The 22842-nt window shown below is 38.8% G+C and overlaps 1 protein-coding gene across 10 annotated transcripts in view; it reads left to right on the plus strand.

Moving 5' to 3' along the window:
- AXDND1 (axonemal dynein light chain domain containing 1) overlaps nucleotides 1-22842 on the plus strand; it is a 177767-nt gene that overhangs the window by 142905 nt on the left and 12020 nt on the right. For 9 of the 10 annotated variants that reach the window (XM_055255123.2, XM_063627440.1, XM_055255124.2 and 6 more), the window contains 4 exons: nucleotides 5239-5349; nucleotides 8292-8396; nucleotides 13741-13823; nucleotides 14676-14908. In XM_055255123.2, the coding sequence (XP_055111098.1) occupies nucleotides 5239-5349; nucleotides 8292-8396; nucleotides 13741-13823; nucleotides 14676-14908 (532 nt within the window). Of the gene's footprint in view, nucleotides 1-5238; nucleotides 5350-8291; nucleotides 8397-13740; nucleotides 13824-14675; nucleotides 14909-22842 lie in introns of those variants that run through there. The other variant, XM_055255129.2, reaches the window with a different exon arrangement.

The following is a 22842-nucleotide window of genomic DNA, read 5'->3' on the forward strand; positions in this document are numbered from 1 at the left end:
TTTGGCTCTCAGCTTGACTATTGTTGATGTATAGGAATGCTAGTGATTTTTGCATGCTGATTTTGTATACTGAGACTTTGCTGAAGTTGTTTATCAGCTTAAGAAGCTTTTGGGCTGAGACAGTGGGGTTTTCTAGATATAGGATCATGTCATCTGCAAACAGGGATAGTTTGACTTTCTTATGATACATTTTCATATCTGGTAGGACCAGCCCTCATCACTGATCTTTTTCAGGCACTTCATTGCTATTCTTGCTTACTTATTCTTCCTTTTATTTATTTATTTTTTAGAGAGAGGGTCTTGATGTTGCCTCGGCTGGTCTCAAACTCCTGGGCTTAAGTGATCCTCCTGCCTCAGCCTCCAGAGCAGCTGGGACTATGGCATGCACCACTGTACCTGGCTATTTTTCTATATAACTTTATAAGCTAGTTCTTAAAAATAAGATTTTTTAAAACTAGCATAATATTAAATTTATATATTAACTTAGAGCAGACATGTTTATGATGCTGAATTATATTATCCAAGAATATGGAATATAGCATGTCTACTTTTATGCCTTTAAATCATATCTTATTTGTTTGCTCATTTTGTACGTTTCTTATTAGGTTTATGCCTGAATATTTTATTTTTTGCTATTTTAAATGAGACATTCTTTTCCATTATATCTTCTAACTAGTAACTGTATATATATATATATATTTATATATATACAGGATATATATTATATATATATATAGTTATATATATACAGGATATATATTATATATATACAGATTTTATATATATATAATCAATTTCTGTATTTTAATTTAATTTAATTTTGTTTTGTTTTTTGAGATTGGATCATACTCTGTCACCCAGGCTGGAGTTCAGCGGTCCAGTTATGGCTTACTGCAGCCTTGACCTCCTGTGCTCAAGCAGTCCTCTCACCTCAGCCTCCTGAGTAGGTGGGATTATAGGTGCGTGGCACCATGCCTGGCTAATTTTTAATTTCATAGAGACAGGGTCTTGCTGTGTTGCCTAGGCTGGCTTGAATTCCTGCCTCAGCTTCCCAAAGTGCTGGGATTACAGATGTTCGCCACCATTCCTATTTTAATTTTATATGCTGTGACTTTACTAAATTCTCTTATTATATTTCTCTCTCCTCCTCCTGCTGCTCTTCCTCTTACTGTTTTTCGTAGTTTTTCAGTGGATTCTTTGGGGTTTTCTAGATACTTAATCAAATCACCTACAAATAGGGATAGTTTTACCTCTTTCTTTTCAATTCTGATACTTCTAGTTGCTTTTTCTTGTTTAATTGTATTAAATAATTCTTCTAATTCAGTATTAAATAGTAGTGGAGATAACAAGCATCCTTTTCTTGTTTCTGACTTTAGCAGGAATGCCTTTAGTGATTTACCTTTAAGAAATATGCTGGCATTTGAGCTGATTTATAATTTAATTTATTTGTTCTTTCTTCAAAAGTCTTAGATATCCACCTTGGGTCATTTTTCTTCTACCTTAACCTTTAGAATTTTCTTTAATGAAGATCTCCTGGTGGCAAACTCAGTTTTTGTTTGTCTGAAAATGCCTTTATTTCACCCTCATTCTTAAATTTGTTTTGCTGGGTATGCTATTAATTCTAGGATGGTATTCTTTTCTCTCAGCACGTCGTTATTGTTTTTACTGTTTTCTGGATTTTGTTGTTATTGAACTGACCATTGAGAATCCAGCTGTCAGTTCCTTTGAGGTGAATTCATCTCTTCTCTCTATTTTTAAGATCGTCTTTTTGTCTTTGCTCTGATTAATGTGGAGATGGATTTTCTTTTCTTTTAAATTTTGCTTGGGATTCTCTTGATTTCCTGAATGTTTAATTTGGTATCTTTTGTTAGATCTGGAAAATTCTCAGTCATCTATTCAAATATTGCCTCTACTGCATTTGCTCTCTTCTTTCCTTCTAGACCTCTAAATGAATGTGTGTTGGAATCAATCCCCCATGTCTCTTAACCTTCTTTCATATTCTCTATCTCTCTATTTCTCTGCATTGCATCCTGAATAATTTTTCTGGCTTACCATCCAGTTCACTAATTTGCCCTCCAGTTGAATTTCATCTGCCATTAAACCTTTCTGTTGAGTTTTTAAATTAAATTGCTGAAGTCCTATTTGATTCTTTTTTAAGTCTGATCATTTTTGTAATCTTTTTCTCTTTGCTCATATTTTCAATCTCTTATTTCTTTAAATAGGTTAAATATAACTTTTGTAGTCTGATAATTCTAATACATGATATATCTGTATAAGAATGTTTATTACAGCATAGTATAATAGCAAAATACTAGAAACAATATGAATGTTGATCAGTAGGAGATTAGTTAAATACAACATGGTACATTGAAATAATGGAATTCTATGCATATAAAGTGGATGTTTAAGTAGTTAAATAAATATAATCCATGATATATTATTGAGAAAAGCAGATTATAGAATATAAGATATATTATCTCATTTATATTAAAATGTTTATAGATGCGAAAAGCAGTCTAGCAGAATATTCAGCAAATGATAAAAATTGTTAACTCAGAGTTAAGATTCTTAATTCCTCTGTAGTGTTCAAATATTTTATAGCAAGAATGTTATCAAGAAAAAAGTATTTTCATTTTGTAAAAATATCCTAATACATTGTGACTATTTTTCTATACATATTTCTACAGCATAATTTAACATTGCTATAAAGTATTTTGTTATATGGCTTACACCATAATTTATTTCCACTTGTTCAGCTCCCATTCTGAACTGCCTTTTGCCCTCCTCCCAGGCCCATCACCAGACCTCTCCCCCCTTTACCCTGTCTCAACCCCTGCAGGGGCATTTGTAGCTTATTGCTAGCTTTTGCTTTTATAAATATTGCTGCTGTAAACATCCAGAGGACGTTTTTAAATCTATATAAGTAGACTCCTTTGAGGTGTTCAACACTGATGACTCCTTCTTTCTTCTCTTTTGGCTTTCCTCATGGCCTCTCATACTTCAGAGGCTACTTCTGGCTGCCTTTTCAGGCTCCTCTTTCTTCCCTAGCATTTTATTTTATTTTTTTCAGAGGTTTGAAAATCTATTATTGTTTTCCTTGAGTATAGGCTTTTGATTTCATCTGATTTTTTTTTTGAGGCAGCAATTTCCTATTTATTTATTTTAATTGACAAATAAAAATTGTATATCTTTATTGTATACAACATGACGTTTTGAAGTATGTGTACAATGTGGAGTGGCCAAATTATTTTTCTAAAAATAACAGCTTTATTGAGACACAATTCATGTAATATGTACAATTCAGTAATAGTTTGTGGTATATTCACAAAGTTGTGCAGTGATAATCACTATTGAATTCCAGAACATTTTAATCATTCCCAAAAAGAAAATCCATACTGATTAGCAGTCACTCAAATTTCCCCTATCTTCTCAGGCCCTGGAAACACTACACAGTTTCTGGCTCTATGGATTTGCTTATTCTGGACATCTCATGTAAATGGAATTATACAGCATGTGGCCTTTTGTGCTTATTTCCCTTAGCATAGTGTTTTCAGAGGTCAGCCACATTGTTGCCTGCATCAGAACATCATTCCTTTTTTTTCCCAATAGGTTTTTGGGGAACAGGTCATAGTTGGTTACATGAGTAAGTTCTTCAGTGATAATTTCTCAGATTTTGGTGCACCCATCACCCAAGCAGTGTACACTGTACCCAACGTGTAGTCTTTTTTTTTTTTTTTTTTGAGATGGAGCCTTTTATCCCTCCTCACCTCCCACCCTTTTCCCCTGAATCCCCAAAGTCCATCGTATCATTCTCATGGCTTTGCCTCCTCATAGCTTAGCTCCCACTTATGAGTGAGAACATACAATATTTGGTTTTCCATTCCTGAGTTACTTCACTTAGAATAACAGTCTCCAAATGCCATTATTTCATTCCTTTTTATGGCTGAGTGGTATTCCATGGTGTATATACACCACATTTTCTTTATTCACTCATTGATTGATGGGCATTTGGGCTGGTTCCATATTTTTGCAATTGTGAATTTTGCTGCTATAAACATGCATGTACAATTATCTTTTTCATATAATGACTGCTTTTTCTCTGGGTAGATACCCAGGAGTGGGATTGCTGGATCAAATGGTAGATCTACTTTTAGTTCTTTAAGGAATCGCTACACTGTTTTCCATAGATGCCTAGCATTTTATGTAACTGGGTTACTGTCTAATTCCCTGGCTACTTCACAAGTTTGCCTTTAGGATGTAATTTACTTTCTTGGCTTTAATTAAATGCAGATAACTGTCAGATCTCTATTTTTAGCCCAAATTCTTCCATCTTAAACTCCAGATCCATATATTCACCTTCTTGCTGGATATTTTCACTTGGGTATCTCAGTGGTACCTCCAACTCTCATAGCCTAATCTGAACTCATCTCTCTCTCCAAACCTATTTTTCCAATTTTGTTCATTGTCTCTGTGAATGGCATTGTCATCTCTCTAGTGGTCTAAACTGCAAACCAAGTGTCATTCAAGATGTACATTTTCTCTAACCATCCCGTGTCCATCCAGTCAATCACTAGGACTTACCTTTTAAATATCTCTTAAATCCTCCTTTTCCTTCTCTTCGTTCCCACAACCACTGTTTTGTTCACGCTCCTTTTCTTTTCCTCTGCTTCCCTTTCTTCCTCTTCTTTAAAGCTATTCTCCTGTTGCTAGAATGATTGTTTTGAAATGCAAAGCAAATCAACCAATTTATTAGAGCCTCATTGCCTTCAGGATAAGAGCCAATCATCTCCCTGGCTTGACAGTCTAGCCCTTTCTCTATGATTGCGCTCCTATTCATTTGTCTCCCAGTTTTTGTCCTATTGAACTATGCTCTCTCAGATCCAATCATGTGCGTAGAATATCCTCTGCCCAGAGCTGCTCCTTTTCCTTCCCCATCCTTCAAGAAAAAACTCAAACATTATCTCCTTCAGGAAACCTTCCTGACCAACTCCCTCTTTTACCCAGTCCACTACCTGGTCTAAATTAGGTGCTCCTACTATGTGAATGTATGCATTCATTGTATTTTCTTGTCCATGAAATTATCAGTTTCTTAAGGATAGGGACTATTCTTATCAACCTTTGTATCCTTGTCACTAGCACAGTACCCAGCTGCAGGATTAGTGCTCATTAAATATTTTGAACAAATAATTTCTAATATTTATATACACCCTTTAATCATAATATTGGTTTATCTCACAGGAGGCTGTAAAAGAATTCATTGAGCCTGAAATAGATGAGTCTTTTAAAGAAGATGAAGAAAGTAAGGAGGATAGGAAACTTCAGGAGGAAAATAAAGAGAGAGCAGAAGAAGTAAGATTATTTGGTATTTGTTTTTCCTCCTACATACATACATACATACATATATATATTTTAGAGACAGGGTCTTGCTCTGTCACCCAGGTTGGAGTGCTGTGGTATCATCATAGCTCACTATAACCTCGAACCGTGGGGCTCAAATGATCCTCCTGCCTCAGCCTCTTGAGTAGCTGGGACTACAGGCGTGCACCACCATGCCTAGCTAATTTTTACAGTTTTTTTTATAGAGATGGGATCTTGCTATGCCCAGGCTGGTCTTGAACTGGTCTCAAACGATCCTCTCACTTCAGCCTCCTAAAGTGCTGGGATTACAGATATGAGCCACCATGCCTGGACCCTCATTACAGATATGAGCCACCATGCCTGGACTCCCACTTTATATATATATATATATATATTTATATTTATATATTTATATATATTTATATATATATAAAGTAGGGGGAAAATTATAGACACACACAGACAGTGGAGAATAGAAGTAGATGGTCTGGAGTGAACTCCAGTTTCCTTCTTTTCCTCATATAGATTTAGCCAAACCTGCAGAAATATTTATCTTTGTCAGTTTAGTTTCAGAGGAAGGGATGTTCCTTTTCCCTTCTAAATCCAGCCATTTCCCATTAGCCTCATTTATACCTATATTCCTATTAACTACACAATCTACCTCTCACTCTGGTGCTATTTTTTTTAGCCCTTCATTGCCACGTTTTTCAGATAACACTTTAAAACTCCATATTTCCACTTGTTCAGCTCACATTCTGAGCTGCCCTTTGCCCTCCTCCCAGGCCCATCACCAGACCTCTCCTCCCTTTACGCTGTCTCAACCCCTGCAGGGGCATTTGTAGTAATAGAAACCATTCCTGGGTCATTTGTAATAATAATAATAATATAATGATTACCAAAAATTGAGTGCCTATCATGAGTGATATACTTTGCACATATTATCTCTTATCTATGCAACACAGCTTCAAGGTTTATATTATTGCCCCCATTTTACAGATAAGAAAACTGAAGCTCAGAGAGGTTGACTGACTTACTCAAAATCATATAGCTGTAAGTGGCAGAACCAATATTCAAACCCAGTTAAGTCTGGCACAAGACCCCTTGCTAATTCTTAGATTGACTACTACTGCCTTTGGCTTCCTAGAACTCATGATTGCCTAACACTCTCTACAATGTCTTGATTTACTTCTCTGATATGTTTCTTCTCTGTATATAGTTTAAGTGTTGGCATGACTCCAGACTCTGAAATAGGTCTTCTACTCACTGCACAGGCAGGACAACGGAACAGAAATATTATGTAACACCCAAGCCTATTTCAATCAGCATTTTCTGTTTTATTTCTGGTAAAGTGCTCGGTATATAGAAGGCACAGAATAAATGGAAATTGTCAGAGGTGTCTTAACCAGAGTGACTCCATCTTGAATAAAGTCCAGATAAAGCAAAACCTACTGGGTTACTTTCCCAGGAAATTGGACACTCTTAGTCACAAGATGTTTATGGTTGAGGAAACGAGTTAATGGAAAAAGGCATTCTCAGTTTAAAAATGGGTTTCACTTTAAAGATAATGGTACTGTTACAGGAAAGGGGTCACGATTCAGACCCCAGGAGAGGATTCTTGGATCTTGCACAAGAAAGAATTCAGAGCGAGTTTGCAGTCCAAAGTGAAAGCAAGTTTATTAAGAAAGTAAAGGAATAAAAGAATGGCTACTCCATAGACAGCCCCTTAAGGGCTGCTGGTTGCCCATTTTCTTGATGATATGCTGAACAAGGGGTGGATTATTCATGCCTCCCCTTTTTAGACCATATAGGGTAACTTCCTGACATTGCCATGGCATTTGTAAACTGTCATGGCGCTGATGGGAGTATAGCAGTGAGGACGACCAGAGGTCGCTCTTGTGGCCATTGTGGTTTTAGTGGGTTTTGACCGGCTTCTTTCCTGCAACCTGTTTTATCAGCAAGGTCTTTATGACCTGTATTTTGTGCTGACCTTTTGTCTCATCCTGTGACTTAGAATGCCTTAACCATCTGGGGAGGCAGCCCAGTAGGTTTTAGCCTCATTGTACCCAGCTACTCTTTAAGATGGAGTTTTTCTGGTTCATACGTCTCTGACAGTATACTCATAAATTATTGCTGAAATCAACAGTTACACTAGAGAATAATAATACTAATAGCCTGTCACAAGCTGATCACCAGCCTTTATAATAAAGTACACTATTCTTAGTGTTAGTATCCTATATAAGCAAGCATTATGTTTATGTTAAGGGCATTTCTCCTCTTGCTTTCTGAGGATACCCAGCTCTGTAATAGAGTAATTTCTAGTAAACTGCTTTTACTTTACTATATTCTGAGACTCACCCTGAATTTTATCCTGTGTGAGATCGAAGAACCCGCTCTTGGGGTCTGGTAACAACCTTTTCTGGTAACAAAACCATTACTACTACTACTACTACTGCTCTTACTACTACCACCTGTAGACTTAGTTCAGCCCCTTTCCTCTCTATTTTACAAGCACCTGTTCAGCCTTTCGATATCACTTTCTCTGTTAATAATTCCTGAAGTACCTAGGAAGAATGCATGGCCCTTTTCTGGGTGCACACAGCCCTTGGAGCATACTTTTATGCTAACAGTAATCATGTTATACCATAATTATTCATTTTATTATCTATCTCTCCTATAGTACTGTCAGTTCCTGGAACCTGGAAGAAATCCTCTTTGTTTTTCCCATAGTTGTATCCGCTTGTCCACACTCCCCATCCTACCAGTTTTTCACAGCATTTGCTATGTGAAAGTCTTCAAAAATGCTTGTTGTATGATTAAAGGAAGTGGAAAATGTAAGCTTCCAACATGGTGCCAGGAAACTTGCTACCGTGCCAGGAAACTTGCTGGGGTGCCACACCAGCTTGCTAACAGGTCCACATGTTTCTGTGTTCTAGCAACCTTCAACATCTACAGAGAAGGAAAAACTCATTCGATTCATTGGAGAAGATGAAAATGTTCATTCCAAACCTCTATTTGAAACAGATGTGTTGTCTTCCTGGGTATGTATCTGAAACCCAACTAGGGAATTCAACACTATTTAGCATTACATAAAAATGATATGGTGCTAACATAACTTTCAGCTACTCTAAGGGGACTAGGGGTTCCTAAGTCATGTATTTTACAGATATTTTTCTTCCAACATAATTCCTGGAAAACTCCTTTTTTCACCGTAACTTTACAAAAGCTTCTCGTTCTCATCTTTAAACCTCTTTTTTTTTTTTGATAGAGTTTTTCTCTGCCTCCCGGGTTCAAGCGATTCTCCTGTCTCAGTCTCTGGAGTAGCTGGGATTACAGGTTCCTGCCACCATGCCCGGCTAATTTTTGTACTTTTAGTAGGGACGGGGTTTCACCATGTTGGCCAGGCCGGTCTCGATCTCCCGACCTCAGGTGATCCATCCACCTCAGCCTCCCAAAGAGCTGGGATTGCAGATGCGAGCCATTGCGCCCGGCCTAAACCCCATTTTAACATCAGTCTTTCATCTCTTTCCTTAGTTTAACTATCTCTTGGTCACTATTTGACTAATTGTTAAACATTCATTTAGTAGACTTTATTGAGAGCTATGATAATAAGCACATACCCCTAAGAACAATAACTGTCGGGAAACTGGAAACTTAGAGACAGTAGCTGTGGACACTCAGCAAGAAAGCAGATTTAAAATGTCTCCACAGAAGTTTGGTTGTAGGACCATGGTAGACTTCAGTCAGCTCTAGATCAGTATCTTACTCTCTACAGAATACTGTGACTTTAAGAGTTTATGGATGGGCTTTATCCCACTAATTCCCTGAAGTGGTGGTAATATTTTGTGTGTATGTTCATATTGTGCATTTTCTTGGATTGGGGGATCAATAGATTTTGTCAAATTTCTCCATCCTGAAGTTAAGAACCATTTCATTGTTAGGGGTGTGGGAGCCATAGGCTCTTGGCCCCCTAAAAATTTGCTGAAAAATCACTGGTGTGAGGCAAATTGATTAATAGGAGAAAAGGCATATACATTTGTTTAACATGTAAACATAAGAGCCTTCAGAATGAAGATCCAGAAGCTAATACACCATCCTGAGGCCACAGTAAAGAATACAGACTGAGTATGGCTAGAAACAGGTTACCTTGGTGAATCAGGTTAGTGAAAAAACTGGTTGAGAGAGAGAGAAAAGGAAGAAGCTTGGCTGGCAAAGGTGGCCTTGTTATGTAGATGAAGTCTCCCTCAGAGAGAATAGATAAAAATGTTTCTTTTCAGACTTTGAAAGGCATCAGACTCTCCATCTCTCCTGGGTCCTGGAAAGGCATAGAAAGCGGAAGGGGCGGTGACTGCTTTAATGGAGATCCTCTACAGATGCAAATTTTTCCCACAAAAGACAGCTTTGCAAGGCCACTTTTGTTTCCTGGCCAGGCAGCGGCTGTTTCAAAATATGTCAAATAAATATATTTGGGGGGTAATATATTTTAATTTCCTTCAGCACATTCTCCCAAAGTGGTGCCTTGGGAGACATCAGAGAACTTTCAACAAGTTTTAAAAATAATGCATCACTATGTTGGTCACTAAGACTGTGAGGCAAATACGAAAGATGGAGCAGTGGGAATGGAATACAATGTCATGAGATTTATTTATTTATCTATTTAGAAACAGAGTCTCGCACTGTCGCCCGGGCTGGAGTGCAATGGTGCAATCTTGGCTCACTGCAACCTCTGCCTCCCAAGTTCAAGCGCTTCTCCTGCCTCAGCCTCCCAAGTAGCTGGGATTACAGGTGCCCACCACCATGCCTGGCTAATTTTTTGTATTTTTAGTAAATGCGGGGTTTCATTATGTTGGTCAGGCTGGTCTTGAACTCCTGACCTCGTGATCCGCCCTCTTCGGCCCCCCACAGTGCTGGGATTACAGGCATGAGCCACCACGCTCGGCTAAAATTTTTTAAAAAGGGAGACAAAGACAATGGGTAGCAGCTTTTTATCTGCTAACCCCCACCAGTCCCAGCTACAAGCCCTCCTGCCTCAGACTTGCTTCTCTAAATTTAGAACTCTGGTATGCCGTCCAGGCTAGGCCCTGGAACCAGGCAGGAAGCAGTCAGGAAACTAGGAGCCTGCAGCCTGGGACAAAACTGAGGAGTATCACATGTCTTTGATAGTGTGAGGTCCACTGCTCCCAGATACTGCCATTCTGTGTGATACTGGCAGTGCCATGTGGATACCCCAGGTAAAGAGAACATGGACCAGTAAGTCCATCTCTAAGCTTTTGAAAAGTTGCTGCTGCTACTATAGATCACTAAAGACCAAACTGTCTAGGTTCTGATTAACCAAAAAGTCTGGAGAGAGGACTGAAATGCCATCTGGATGTACAATTACTTGCAAGTTCCTGGAAGCCAAGAAGAATCACAGTCTTCCTGTAGAATGGTGGCTGGAGTACTGCACAAGTAGAACGGGATCATGTAACTTCCCAGTGGGTCCTTCCTGCCCATTGCACAGACACAATCAATTAGCTGGGACCACAGCATTGCAGTAAAGAAAGAGTTTAATTGACACGAAGCTGGCCGCACCATGTAGGAGATGGAGTTACTACTCAAATTGATCTTCTTGAAGGCTCAAAGGTTAGGTTTTTTCCAAGATAGTTTGGTAGGCAGGGGGCCAGAGTATGGGTGTTGCTTATTGGTTGCGGATGCAATCATGGGGTATGGAAAATGGTCCTCATGCACTGAGTCCATATTCTAAGATTTTATGCTGGAGCTTTGGTGTAACAGTCCTGTGGGGGCCACAGGACTACTTGAGTTATGAGTCAGAGTGGCACCATCCTGTTGCCAGCAGCTTGAAAAGACATCTCAAAATACCAACCTTAGGTTCTACAATAATGATGTTATTTACAGGCATAATTAGGGAATTTGCAAATCTTTTGACCTCTGGAATAATGGCTGAATTCAGGTCCCTCTTATACTCCTAACTTGGTGGCCTTTCATTAGTTTTACAAGGGTAGTTTAGTAGTTTAGTTTTGGGGAAGAGCTATTATCATTTAAACTTTGCCCATGCCCAGGAATGAGCCAAGTCAGCCAACCTGTGAGACTCAAGCAAGATGGAGTCAGCCCCGTCAGATTTATCTTACCATCATAATTTTGCAAAAGTGGCTTCAATCACCAGGTGCTCAAACAGAAGAGGCCTAATTGTGCTATTCTAGTAGGGGACGAGGTTGATTGATATTTGGGGATATTGGTACTCAGAGAATAGTCCAAAGCTGATAGGAGCACCCAGTCCAACTAGGAGTCCAGAATTGAATCCCAAGGAGCTGAGCCTGGAGTGGGATCTTCCTTGAGGCACTCCCAAGCCATAGAGATGCAACCCAAAGCCCATTAGTAGGGTCAGAACCCAGGAGGACCAAGCTAAAAAAGCTAAAGGCAGAATTGATGTCAGACGGAGACTAACTGAAAGCTACAGCACATAGGCACAAGCAAGGAGGGTCCAATGCAATTGATTACAAGAGCCGCATGGTCCATGTTTGTCTCTGTCATATAGTGAGTAAAATGGCATAAAAGCCAGAGGAAGGTTTGGAGTCTGAGAAGAAGGCCTGTGGCAGTATCTGTAATTAGCCTTGAGGCATCTGCATCGGTATATGGGTGATTCATGGGGGATTGCCATCTGGCACACATAGAGGATGCTAGCAGCCCCACAACCAGCATTTCAGACCATGGGAATGTCTAAAATGTCATTTCAGACCACGGTCTGAAGCTCTCCTATTGAAGGACTTGAAATGGACCACAAAACATTAATCTGTACCTGCCAGTATCAAAAGAAAGGGATGTTTTCCTAGCATATTGTAACTAAATTTATATCTATTGACAGAATGAGGAGAGAGTCAGAAGGCTCAAATGCACACAGGTAGTAGTGGACAATCCTGGTTTACCTTGGATTCCACCGATAGTTTTAGTTGTTTCATAGGGCTGTAAACCATGTGTGGAATTCCAGTTCTAGAAGCCTCTGCTCTGAAACCCTTTCTTTTAAAAGAACAAATAAGTTAGTAGTGTGTGCCATGCAGGCACAGCCACATCACATACCTTAGGTTCAGGGTGAAAAATGATAGTGTGTACTTTCCAAACAAGTTCCCCAAAGAAGCAACAAAACAGAAAGAGAAAAATATGTGACAGAGAAAATAAGAGTCTAATATCTAGCATAAAAGTGAAGAAATTGGCCAAGTGTGGTGGCCAGTGCCTATAATCTCAGCACTTGGGAGGCTGAGGCAGGAGGATCACTTGAGGCCAAGAGTTCAAGACCAGCCTGGGCAACATAGCAAGACCCAGTCTCTACCTAAAACAATTAAAAATTGTCTGGGCATGGTGGTGTGCACCTGTAGTCCCAGCCACTTGGGAGGCTGAGGTGGGAGGATTGCTTGAGCCTGGGAGGTCAAGGCTGCAGTGAGCTGTGATTGTGCCACTGCACTGTAGCCTGGGTGACAGAGCAAGATCCAGTCTCTATAAAAGAAAAAGAATAAATAAATAAATAAATAGTGAAGAGACTAACACGGGTTCTTTTCTCTTTTAGAAAAAGGTATAGTGGTATGATGGAATGTGCGATTGAGGATCAGAGGCTTAGATGCAGGCTTGCTTTAGCCCACTGGATCATGCTGTGATTGTGGCAGGCTGTCCATCCTCTTGTATCTCTCCTTCTGTCTATAATGTAGACTTTACCTTGTACTGGACACTGCTTGGGAGACGTGGATAAATGAGACTTTAAAAGTACACTGTTCTGGGAAAATGTTAATATTCAATTAAAAATATGCTCATAGTTTTTGTCCTCTAAATTTCCTCTCTCATCTTCCTCTTATATAGAGTCAAAATAAATTAAAGAGGTTATCTTTTTTCTATATTTTCTTTGCCTGGCAAGATCTACATCTTTAATTGATATTTATGAAGTCCCCTAAGGAATTTAAAGACTTCATTGGATTTTGCAATGTTACATTCTTAGTGAAGTAAATTATTAGTAAGACAGATATACAAGTTAGCTTCCTTGATCTTTAACTTGACTTATAAAGAAACATGTTGACCCTTCTCCTTATTTTTTAAATCTTTTTTTATTTCTCTGTTTCTTTTTGTTGTTACTGTTTCCCCTGCTTCTTCTTTACAATTCAAATCAAATTCTTATTCACCTGTAGCATGAATAATTTAGAAGCTTCTATGCTATTTGGCCACAGACAATCCCTATTTTTTTTTTTTTTTTGGTATTAAGAGTGTGCTTAACCATCTATTAGAAGATATGGGTAGTAGTAGACAAAGAATATTCTAGAAGGTTTGATCCAGAACATCCTGAAAAAGTAGAATACTGATTGTTGAGACTGTCAGTTCATTCATATCTCATATTTCCTCTGTCAGAGAGAATCAGCTAAGCAAGGTACACTGGCCCAAAAATATCTTGAAGCAATGGCTGTAATTGAACATATGCAGGAGAAGTTACTGTAAGTATGAGTCAACACAATGGTAAGAGGATGAAAATGGCTGGCCAGAAGGTTTGACTGAGAAATTCACACTTTTTGGCTTCCCTTTGGCTCTCCTGCTTTCTTTATCCTCATTAGGGGGATGTATGTCTCCACATGTTCTGCTAGAGGCAGTAAACTACACTGCCCTGGTGGGAATATCCATTCTTAACTACAGTGGAAAGATAGAGGAAGTCAAACTCTTTGTGTGTGTTGGAGGGGGGTGTTAAAGTGATCCAATTCAATGTTTGTTTCTAAGAGATGACTTAGGGAAATAGAGGGAACTAGGAGAAACTATTGTGCTTGGGAAAGAATGTTACATAACTCAAAGAGTAGAAAGGGCAATATAGTTAAGATGGCTGGGGATGCCAGGAGAAGAGCGTAGCCATGTAGACATATAACGTGCTGTAGTAGCTAAGAAGCACATCTCAAGCTGGTTTCTTTGATTGTAAAAATTTGGTTTTAGAGGTGCTAGAAAAGAAGTGACTCTGTTGAATTTAGTTTGTTGGATCACATCAATTAAGGGAAGCCAAAATTAACCCTTGAAAGGGAGTTCCCTGGCGATTGATGGAGAATTCCAGATACCCAAAATCAGATTTTACTAAGAAATGATAAATATATTCTTAAATAGCAGCATGATTTCTACTCTGACATTAGCATTCAGAGTTGCTCCTGGGCCCCCAGTTCTCAGTTAATCATTGATGCTGTTGCTTCCCTTATTTCTACCCTTCAGACACATTCATCTAATCTTACTGCCTTTTTAGAAAATGAGTTTCTAAATCAAAAGTACTTTTTCAACCCTTTCTATTTTGTTGTGTTTCTCTCCCATGTCAGGGAGGTTGAAAATAGAGCCAGACAGGCAGAGGAAAAGTTTGAAGATGCATATGAGAAACTTCATCATACCCTTATAAAAAATAAAGATCTAGAGGAATTAGCCATGACATCAAGAAAGGAGTCTAAAGAAGAGAAAGAAAATGAAGATGAAAGAGAAGTAAAAGAAGAAGAAGAAGAACAAGAAGAAGAAGAAGTCAAGTCAGCAGAAAATTCCTCAAAATCTCCAAAGAAAGGTAAGGATTGCTTCATATTTTGCTTTATTTAGGTTGTATTTATGAAAGAAAATTTGACTGGGCCACAAATATTGTAGAAGAACATTAACGTATTTGGTGCTAATCTACTAGTTTATACTTCTCATAGGAATGTGCATATTTTAATCACATAACCATCTTATTCGGACAACTCACAAAAATGAAAACCAAATGAATAACAATTGTGAATGAATAAAGTAACTCAGATACAATTTTTATTTACAAAACTGGCAAAGGTTTTTTTTTCTTTTTTTTCAATTATACTTTAAGTTCTGGGGAACATGTGTACAACGTGCAGGTTTGTTACATAGGTATACATGTGCCATGTTGGTGTGCTGCACCCATTAACTCATCATTTACATTAGGTATTTCTCCTGATGCTATCCCTCTCCCAGCCCCCCACCTCCTGACAGGCCCCAGTGTGTGATGTTCCCCTCCCTGTGTCCATGTGTTCTCATTGTTCAACTCCCGCTTATGAGTGAGAACATGCGCTGTTTGGTTTTCTGTCCTTGTGATAGTTTGATGATAATGATGGTTTCCAGCTTCATCCATGTCCTTACAAAGGACATGAACTCATCCTTTTTTATGGCTGCATAGTATTCCATGGTGTATATGTGCCACATTTTCTTTATCTAGTCTATCATTGATGGACATTTGAGTTGGTTCCAAGTTTTTGCTATTGTGAATAGTGCCGCAATAAACATACGTGTACATGTGTCTTTATAGTAGCATGATTTATAATCCTTTGGGTATATACCCAGTAATGGGATTGCTGGGTCAAATGGTAATTCTAGTTCTAGATCCTTGAGGAATCGCCACACTGACTTCCACAATGGCTGAACTAGTTTACAGTCCCACCAACAGTATAAAAGCATTCCTATTTCTCCACATCCTCTCTAGCATCTGTTGTTTCCTGACTTTTTAATGATTGCCATTCTAACTGGCGTGAGATGGCATCTCATTGTGGTTTTGATTTGCATTTCTCTGATGACCAGTGATAATGAGCATTTTTCATATGTCTGTTGGCTGCATAAATGTCTTCTTTTGAGAAGTGTCTGTTCATATCCTTTGCCCACTTTTTGATGGTGTTGTTTGTTTTTTTCTTGTAAATTTGTTTGAGTTCTTTGTAGATTCTGGATATTAGCCCTTTGTCAGATGGATAGATTGCAAAAATTTTCTCCCAATCTGCAGGTTGTCTGTTCACTCTGCTGATAGTTTCTTTTGCTGTGCAGAAGCTCTTTAGTTTAATTAGATCCCATTTGTCTATTTTGGCTTTTGTTGCTATTGCTTTTGGTGTTTTAGACATGAAGTCTTTGCCCATGCCTATGTCCTGAGTGGTATTGCCTAGGTTTTCTTCTAGGATTTTCATGGTTTTAGATCTTACATTTAAGTCTTTAATCCATCTTGAGTTAATTTTTGTATAAGGTGTAAGGAAGAGATCCAGTTTCAGCTTTCTGCATATGGCGGGCTAGTTTTCCCAACACCATTTATTAAATAGGGAATCCTTTCTCCATTGCTTGTTTTTGTCAGGTTTGTCAAAGATCAGATGGTTGTAGATGTGTGGTGTTATTTCAGAGGCCTCTGTTCTGTTCCATTGATCTATATATCTGTTTTGGTACCAGTACCATGCTGTTTTGGTTACTGTAGCCTTGTAGTATAGTTTGAAGTCAGGTAGCATGATGCCTCCAGCTTTGTTCCTTTTGCTTAGTCTTGTCTTGGCTCTGTGGGCTCTTTTTTGGTTCCATATGAAATTTAAAATAGGTTTTTCCAATTCTGTGAAGAAAGTCAGTGGCAACTTGGTGGGGATAGCACTGAATCTACAAATTACCTTGGGCAGTATGGCCATTTTCATGATATTGATTCTTCCCATCCATGAGCATGGAATGTTCTTCCATTTGTTTGTGTCCTCTTTTATTTTGTTGAGCAGTGGTTTGTAGTTCTCCTTGAAGAGGTCCTTCACATCCCTTGTAAATTGTATTCCTAGGTATTTTATTCTCTTTGTAGCAATTGTAAATGGGAGTTCATTCAGATTTGGCTGTCTGTTTGTCTGTTATTGGTGTATAGCATGGAATGCTTGTGATTTTTGCACATTGATTTTGATCCTGAGACTTTGCTTAAGTTGCTTATCAGCTTAAGGAGATTTTGGGCTGAGTCAATGGGGTTTTCTAAATATACAATCATGTCATCTGCAAACAGAGACAATTTGACTTCCTCTTTTCCAATGAATACCCTTTATTTCTTTCTCTTGCCTGATTGCCCTGGCCAGAACTTCCAACACTGTGTTGAATAGGAGTGGTGAGAAAGGGCATCCTTGTCTTGTGCTGGGAATGCTTCCAGTTTTTGCCCATTCAGTATGATATTGGCTGTGGGTTATAATAGATAGCTCTTATTATCTTGAGATACGTTCCATCAACACCTAGTTTATTGAGAGTTTTTAGCATGAAGGGCTGTTGTTGAAGGCCTTTTCTGCATCTATTGAGATAATCATGTGGTTTTTGTCATTGGTTCTGTTTATGTGATGGATTACATTTATTGATTTGCATATGTTGAACCAGCCTTGCATCCCAGGGATGAAGCCAACTTGATCATGGTGGATAAGCTTTCTGATGTGCTGCTGGCTTTGGTTTGCCAGTATTTTATTGAGGATTTTCTCATCAATGTTCATCAGGGATATTGGTCAAAAATTCTTTTTTTGTTGTGTCTCTGCCAGATTTTGGTATCAGGATGATGCTGGCCTCATAAAATAAGTTAGGGAGGATTCCCCTTTTTTTTTTTATTAATTGGAATAGTTTTAGAAGGAATGGTACCTGCTCTCCTTTGTACCTCTGGTAGAATTTGGCTGTGAATCCGTCTGGTCCTGGACTTTTTTTGGTTGGTAGGCAATTAATTATTGGCTCAATTTCACCACCTGTTATTGGTCTATTCAGAGATTTGACTTCTTCCTGGTTTAGTCTTGGGAGGGTGTATGTGTCCAGGAATTTATCCATTTCTTCTAGATTTTCTAGTTTATTTGCGTAGAGGTGTTTATCGTATTCTCTGATGGTAGTTTGTATTTCTGTGGGATCAGCAGTGATATCCCCTTTATCATTTTTTATTGCATCTATTTGAATCTTCTCTCTTTTCTTCTTTATTAGTCTTGGCTAGCGGTCTATCTATTTTGTTAATGTTTTCATGAAACCAGCTCCTGGATTCATTGATTTTTTGAAGGGTTTTTTGTGTCTCTATCTCGTTTAGTTCTGCTCTGATCTTAGTTATTTCTGTCTGCTGTTAGCTTTTGAATTTGTTTGCCCTTGCTTCTCTAGTTCTTTTAATTGTGATGTTAGGGTGTCAATGTTAGATCTTTCCTGCTTTCTCTTGTGAGCATTTAGTGATACAAATTTCCCTCTACACACTGCTTTAAATGTGTCACAGAGATTCTGGTATGTTGTGTCTTCATTCTCATTGGCTTCAAAGAACATCTTTATTTCTGCCCTCATTTTGTTGTTTACCCAGTAGTCATTCAGGAGCAGGTTGTTCAGTTTCCATGTTGTTGTTGTGTGGTTTTGAGTGACTTTCTTAATCCTGAGTTCTAATTTGATTGCACTGTGGTCTGAGAGACAGTTTGTTGTGATTTCTGCTCTTTTATATTTGCTGAGAAGCGTTTTACTTCCAATTATATGGTCAATTTTAGAATAAGTGTGATGTGGTGCTGAGAAGAATGCATATTCTGTTGATTTGGGGTGGAGAATTCTGTAGATGTCTATTAGGTCTACTCGGTCCAGAGCTGAGTTCAAGTCCTGGATATCCTTGTTAATTTACTGTCTCATTGATCTAATATTAACAGTGGGGTGTTAAAGTCTCCCACTATTATTGTGTGGGAGTCTAAGTCTCTTTGTAGGTCTCTAAGAACTTGCTTTCTGAATATGGGTGCTCCTGTATTGGGTGCATATATATTTAGGAGAGTTAGCTCTTGTTGTTGCATTGATCCCTTTACCATTATATAATGGTCTTCTTTGTCTCTTTTGATCTTTGTTGGTTTAAAGTCTGTTTTGTCAGATACTGGGATTTCAACCCTGCTTTTTTTGTTTTCTATTTGCTTGGTAGATCTTCCTTCATCCCTTTATTTTGAGCCTATGTGTGTCTTTGCACAGGAGATGGGTCTCCTGAATACAGCACACTGATGGGTCTTGACTATTTATCCAATTTGCCAGTTTGTGTCTTTTAATTGGGGCATTTAGCCCTTTTACATTTAAGGTGAATATTGTTATATGTGAATATGCTCCTGTCATTATGATGCTAGCTGGTTATTTTGCCCATTAGTTATGCAGTTTCTTCATAGTGTCGATGGTCTTTCCAATTTGGCATGTTTTTGCAGTGACTGTTACTGGTTGTTTCTTTCCATGTTTAGTGCTTCCTTCAGGAGCTCTTGTAAGGTGGACCTGGTGGAAACAAAATCTCTCAGCATTTGCTTGTCTGTAAAGGATTTTATTTCTCCTTCACTTGTGAAGCTTAGTTTGGCTGGATATGAAATTCTGGGTTGAAAATTCTTTTCTTTAAGAATGTTGAATATTGGCCCCCACTCTCTTCTGGCTTGTAGGGTTTCTGCTGAGAGATCCACTGTTATTCTGATGGGCTTCCCTTTGTGGGTAACTCAACCTTTCTCTCTGGCTGCCCTTAATATTTTTTCCTTTGTTTCAATCTTGGTGAATCTGAAAATATGTGTCTTGGGGTTGCTCTTCTCAAGGAATATCTTTGTTGTGTTCTCTGTATTTCCTGAATTTGAATGTTGGCCTGCCTTGCTAGGGTGGGGAAGTTCTCCTGAATAATATCCTGAAGAGTGTTTTCTAACTTGATTCCATTCTCCCCGTCACTTTCGGGTACACCAATCAAATGTAGATTCGGTCTTTTCACATAGTCCCGTATTTCTTGGAGGCTTTGTTCATTTCTTTTCACTCATTTTTCTCTAATCTTTTCTTCTCGCTTTATTTCATTAATTTGATCTTCAATCACTGATATCCTTTCTTCTGCTTGATCTAATTGGCTATTGAAGCTTGTGTATGCTTCACGAAGTTCTCATGCTGTGTTTTTCAGCTCCATCAGGTCATTTATATTCTTCTCTACTCTGGTTGTTCTAGTTAGCCATTCGTCTAACCTTTTTTCAAGGTTTTTAGCTTCCTTGCGATGGGTTAGAACATGCTCATTTAGCTCGGAGATGTTTGTTATTACCCACCTTCTGAAGCCTACTTCTGTCAACTCATCAAACTCATTCTCCATCCAGTTTTGTTCCCTTGCTGGTGAGGAGTTGTGATCCTTTGGAGGATAAGAGGTGTTCTGGTTTTTGGAATTTTCAGCCTTTCTGCGCTGGTTTCTTCTCATCTTTGTGGTTTTATCTACATTTTGTCTTCAATGTTGATGACCTATGGATGGGGTTTTGGTGTGGATGTCCTTTTTTTTGATGTTGATGCGATTCCTTTCTGTTTGTTAGTTTTCCTTCTAACAGGTCCCTCAGCTGCAAGTCTGTTGGAGTTTGCTGGGGGTCCACTCCAGACCCTGTTTGCCTGGGTATCATCAGCAGACATTGCAGAGCAGCAAATATTGCTGCCCGATCCTTCCTCTGGAAGCTTCATCCCAGAGGGGCACCTGCCAGATGCCAGCCAGTGCTCTCCTGTATGAGGTGTCTGTCGGCCCCAACTGGGAGGTATCTCCCAATCAGGCTACACGGGGGTCAGGGACCCACTTGAGGAGGCAGTCTGTCTGTTATCAGAGCTCAATCGCCATGCTGGGAGAACCACTGCTCTCTTCAGAGCTGTCAGGCAGGGTCATTTAAGTCTGCTGAAGCTGTGCCCACTGCTGCCCTTCCCTCAGGTGTTCTGTCCCAGGGAGATGAGGCTTTTTTCTATAAGTCCCTGACTTGGGCTGCTGCCTTTTGTTCAGATATGCCCTGCCCACAGAGGTGGAATCTAGAGAGGCAGTTGGCCTCACTGAGCTGCGGTGGGTTCCACCTGGTTCGAGCTTCTCAATGGGTTTGTTTACACTGTGAGCATAAAACCACCTACTCAAGCCTCAGCAATGGTGAACGCCCCTCCCCCCACCAAGCTCCAGCATCCCAGGTCTATCTCAGACTGCTGCCCTAGTGGCAAGAATTTCAAGCCAGTGGATCTTAGCTTGCTGGGCTCCGTGGGTGGAGGACCCGCTGAGCCAGGCACTGGAGGGAATCTCCTGGTCTGCAGGTTGTGAAAACCATGGGAAAAGCCTAGTATTTTGGCAAGAGTGTACCGTCGCACCTGGTACAGTCTCTCATGGCTTCCCTTGGCTAGGAAAGGGAAATACCCCGACCCCTTGCACTTCCTGGATGAGGCGATGCCCTGCCCTGCTTTGGCTCACCCTCCATGGCCTGCAGCCACTGTCCAGCCAGTCCCAATGAGATGAACCAGGTACCTCAGTTGGAAATGCAGAAGTCACCCGTCTTCTGCGTCAATCTTGCTGGGAGCTGCAGACCGGAGCTGTTCCTATTTGGCCATCTTGCCGGAAAATCCATTTTTTTTTTTTTAATAAAAGAACACAATGCTGATTAGAAGTGGCAACATATAATAGTTATACAGGTAATACTTGTGAGTAGACAAACACATACGACCATTTTAGAAAATAATTTGATAGTGTGTATGGATATCCCTTTAAAACATGCATATATTTATAATATATGCATGTTAATATATGCATAATAATATGTGCATAATATGCATAATAATATATGCATGGTGATATGCATGATAATATATGCATGATGATATGCATAATAATATATGCATGATAACATATGCATAATAATTTCACACATGAGAATCTTAATAATCCTAAATACACAAAATTAATATACAAAGATGTTCAGTGTATCATTGCATATAATAGAAAAAATAGAAACAACCTATGTGTTCAATCATGAAAGATTAAATAAATCATGCTGTATCAATATACATAAATATTACACAACTATTAAAATGGTGTTTAAAGGAGTTTTTAGTGACATGGGAAATTTTTATGTTAAATATCAAATGCAAGAAACAGGATATGACAACATTTTGATGTTATATTTATTTTATGTTAAATATCAAATGCAAGAAACAGGATATGACATCATTTTTTAAAGGCAGAAAAAAGACCAGAAAGAAATATGCGCAAATATTGACAGACATTGTCTCTGGGTAACAGAGGTTTGTAGGAAGTTTTATGTTTATTTTTTGGTACGTGTTTGACTTCATATGATTTTTAAAGCTACTTTATGTTATAGGGAGAGGAATTTAATTGTTCATTTTCTTATTTCTAATTAGTGCTGCAATATGCCCACAAGCAGTTCTCAATATATCTAATATTAGAGGCTATTTTTTGATTTTTGCTTTCATCTCCAACCTGTGGTCTGTTCCCAGGACAGTTCCTGGTGCAAAGGATAGTACTGGAAAGACATCTACTTTCCGTTTTTCTCTGTCACCCCTATCTCCACCTACCCCTCAGCAAAAGCAGTGAAGTTAGCCAACTGCTCGCAGCCCCCGGCCCTATAGCCATTTTAGAATTTAATATTTTCTACAACCATTTTAGAAAATAATTACAGGGACATTAACCTATGGAGTGTAAATTCATTTTTTCTACTCCTTTCAACTCTGAACTGGTGAAAATGTCATTTATTACAAGTCTGACAATCAGTCCTTTAGTTTTAGGTTTGAATGTATGTGAGAAAGTTTTCGTGAATTTTAAAAATTTCATCTTCTTATATTCTGAGTGTACTTTTATCCTGATAATTTGAAAACTAGACCTTTTCTAGATTTAGGAAGATAAATAAGCAAACAGTCCAAAAGGCCTACTTGTTAAACTAGAGAGGTTACCTCAGTATGGAATGTGGGACTTTAGTTTTGTCCATTCCCACGAAGGTCTTGAGGATTCAG

The sequence above is a fragment of the Symphalangus syndactylus genome, chromosome 12 (assembly GCF_028878055.3).
Source record: "Symphalangus syndactylus isolate Jambi chromosome 12, NHGRI_mSymSyn1-v2.1_pri, whole genome shotgun sequence".
NCBI lineage: Eukaryota > Metazoa > Chordata > Mammalia > Primates > Hylobatidae > Symphalangus > Symphalangus syndactylus.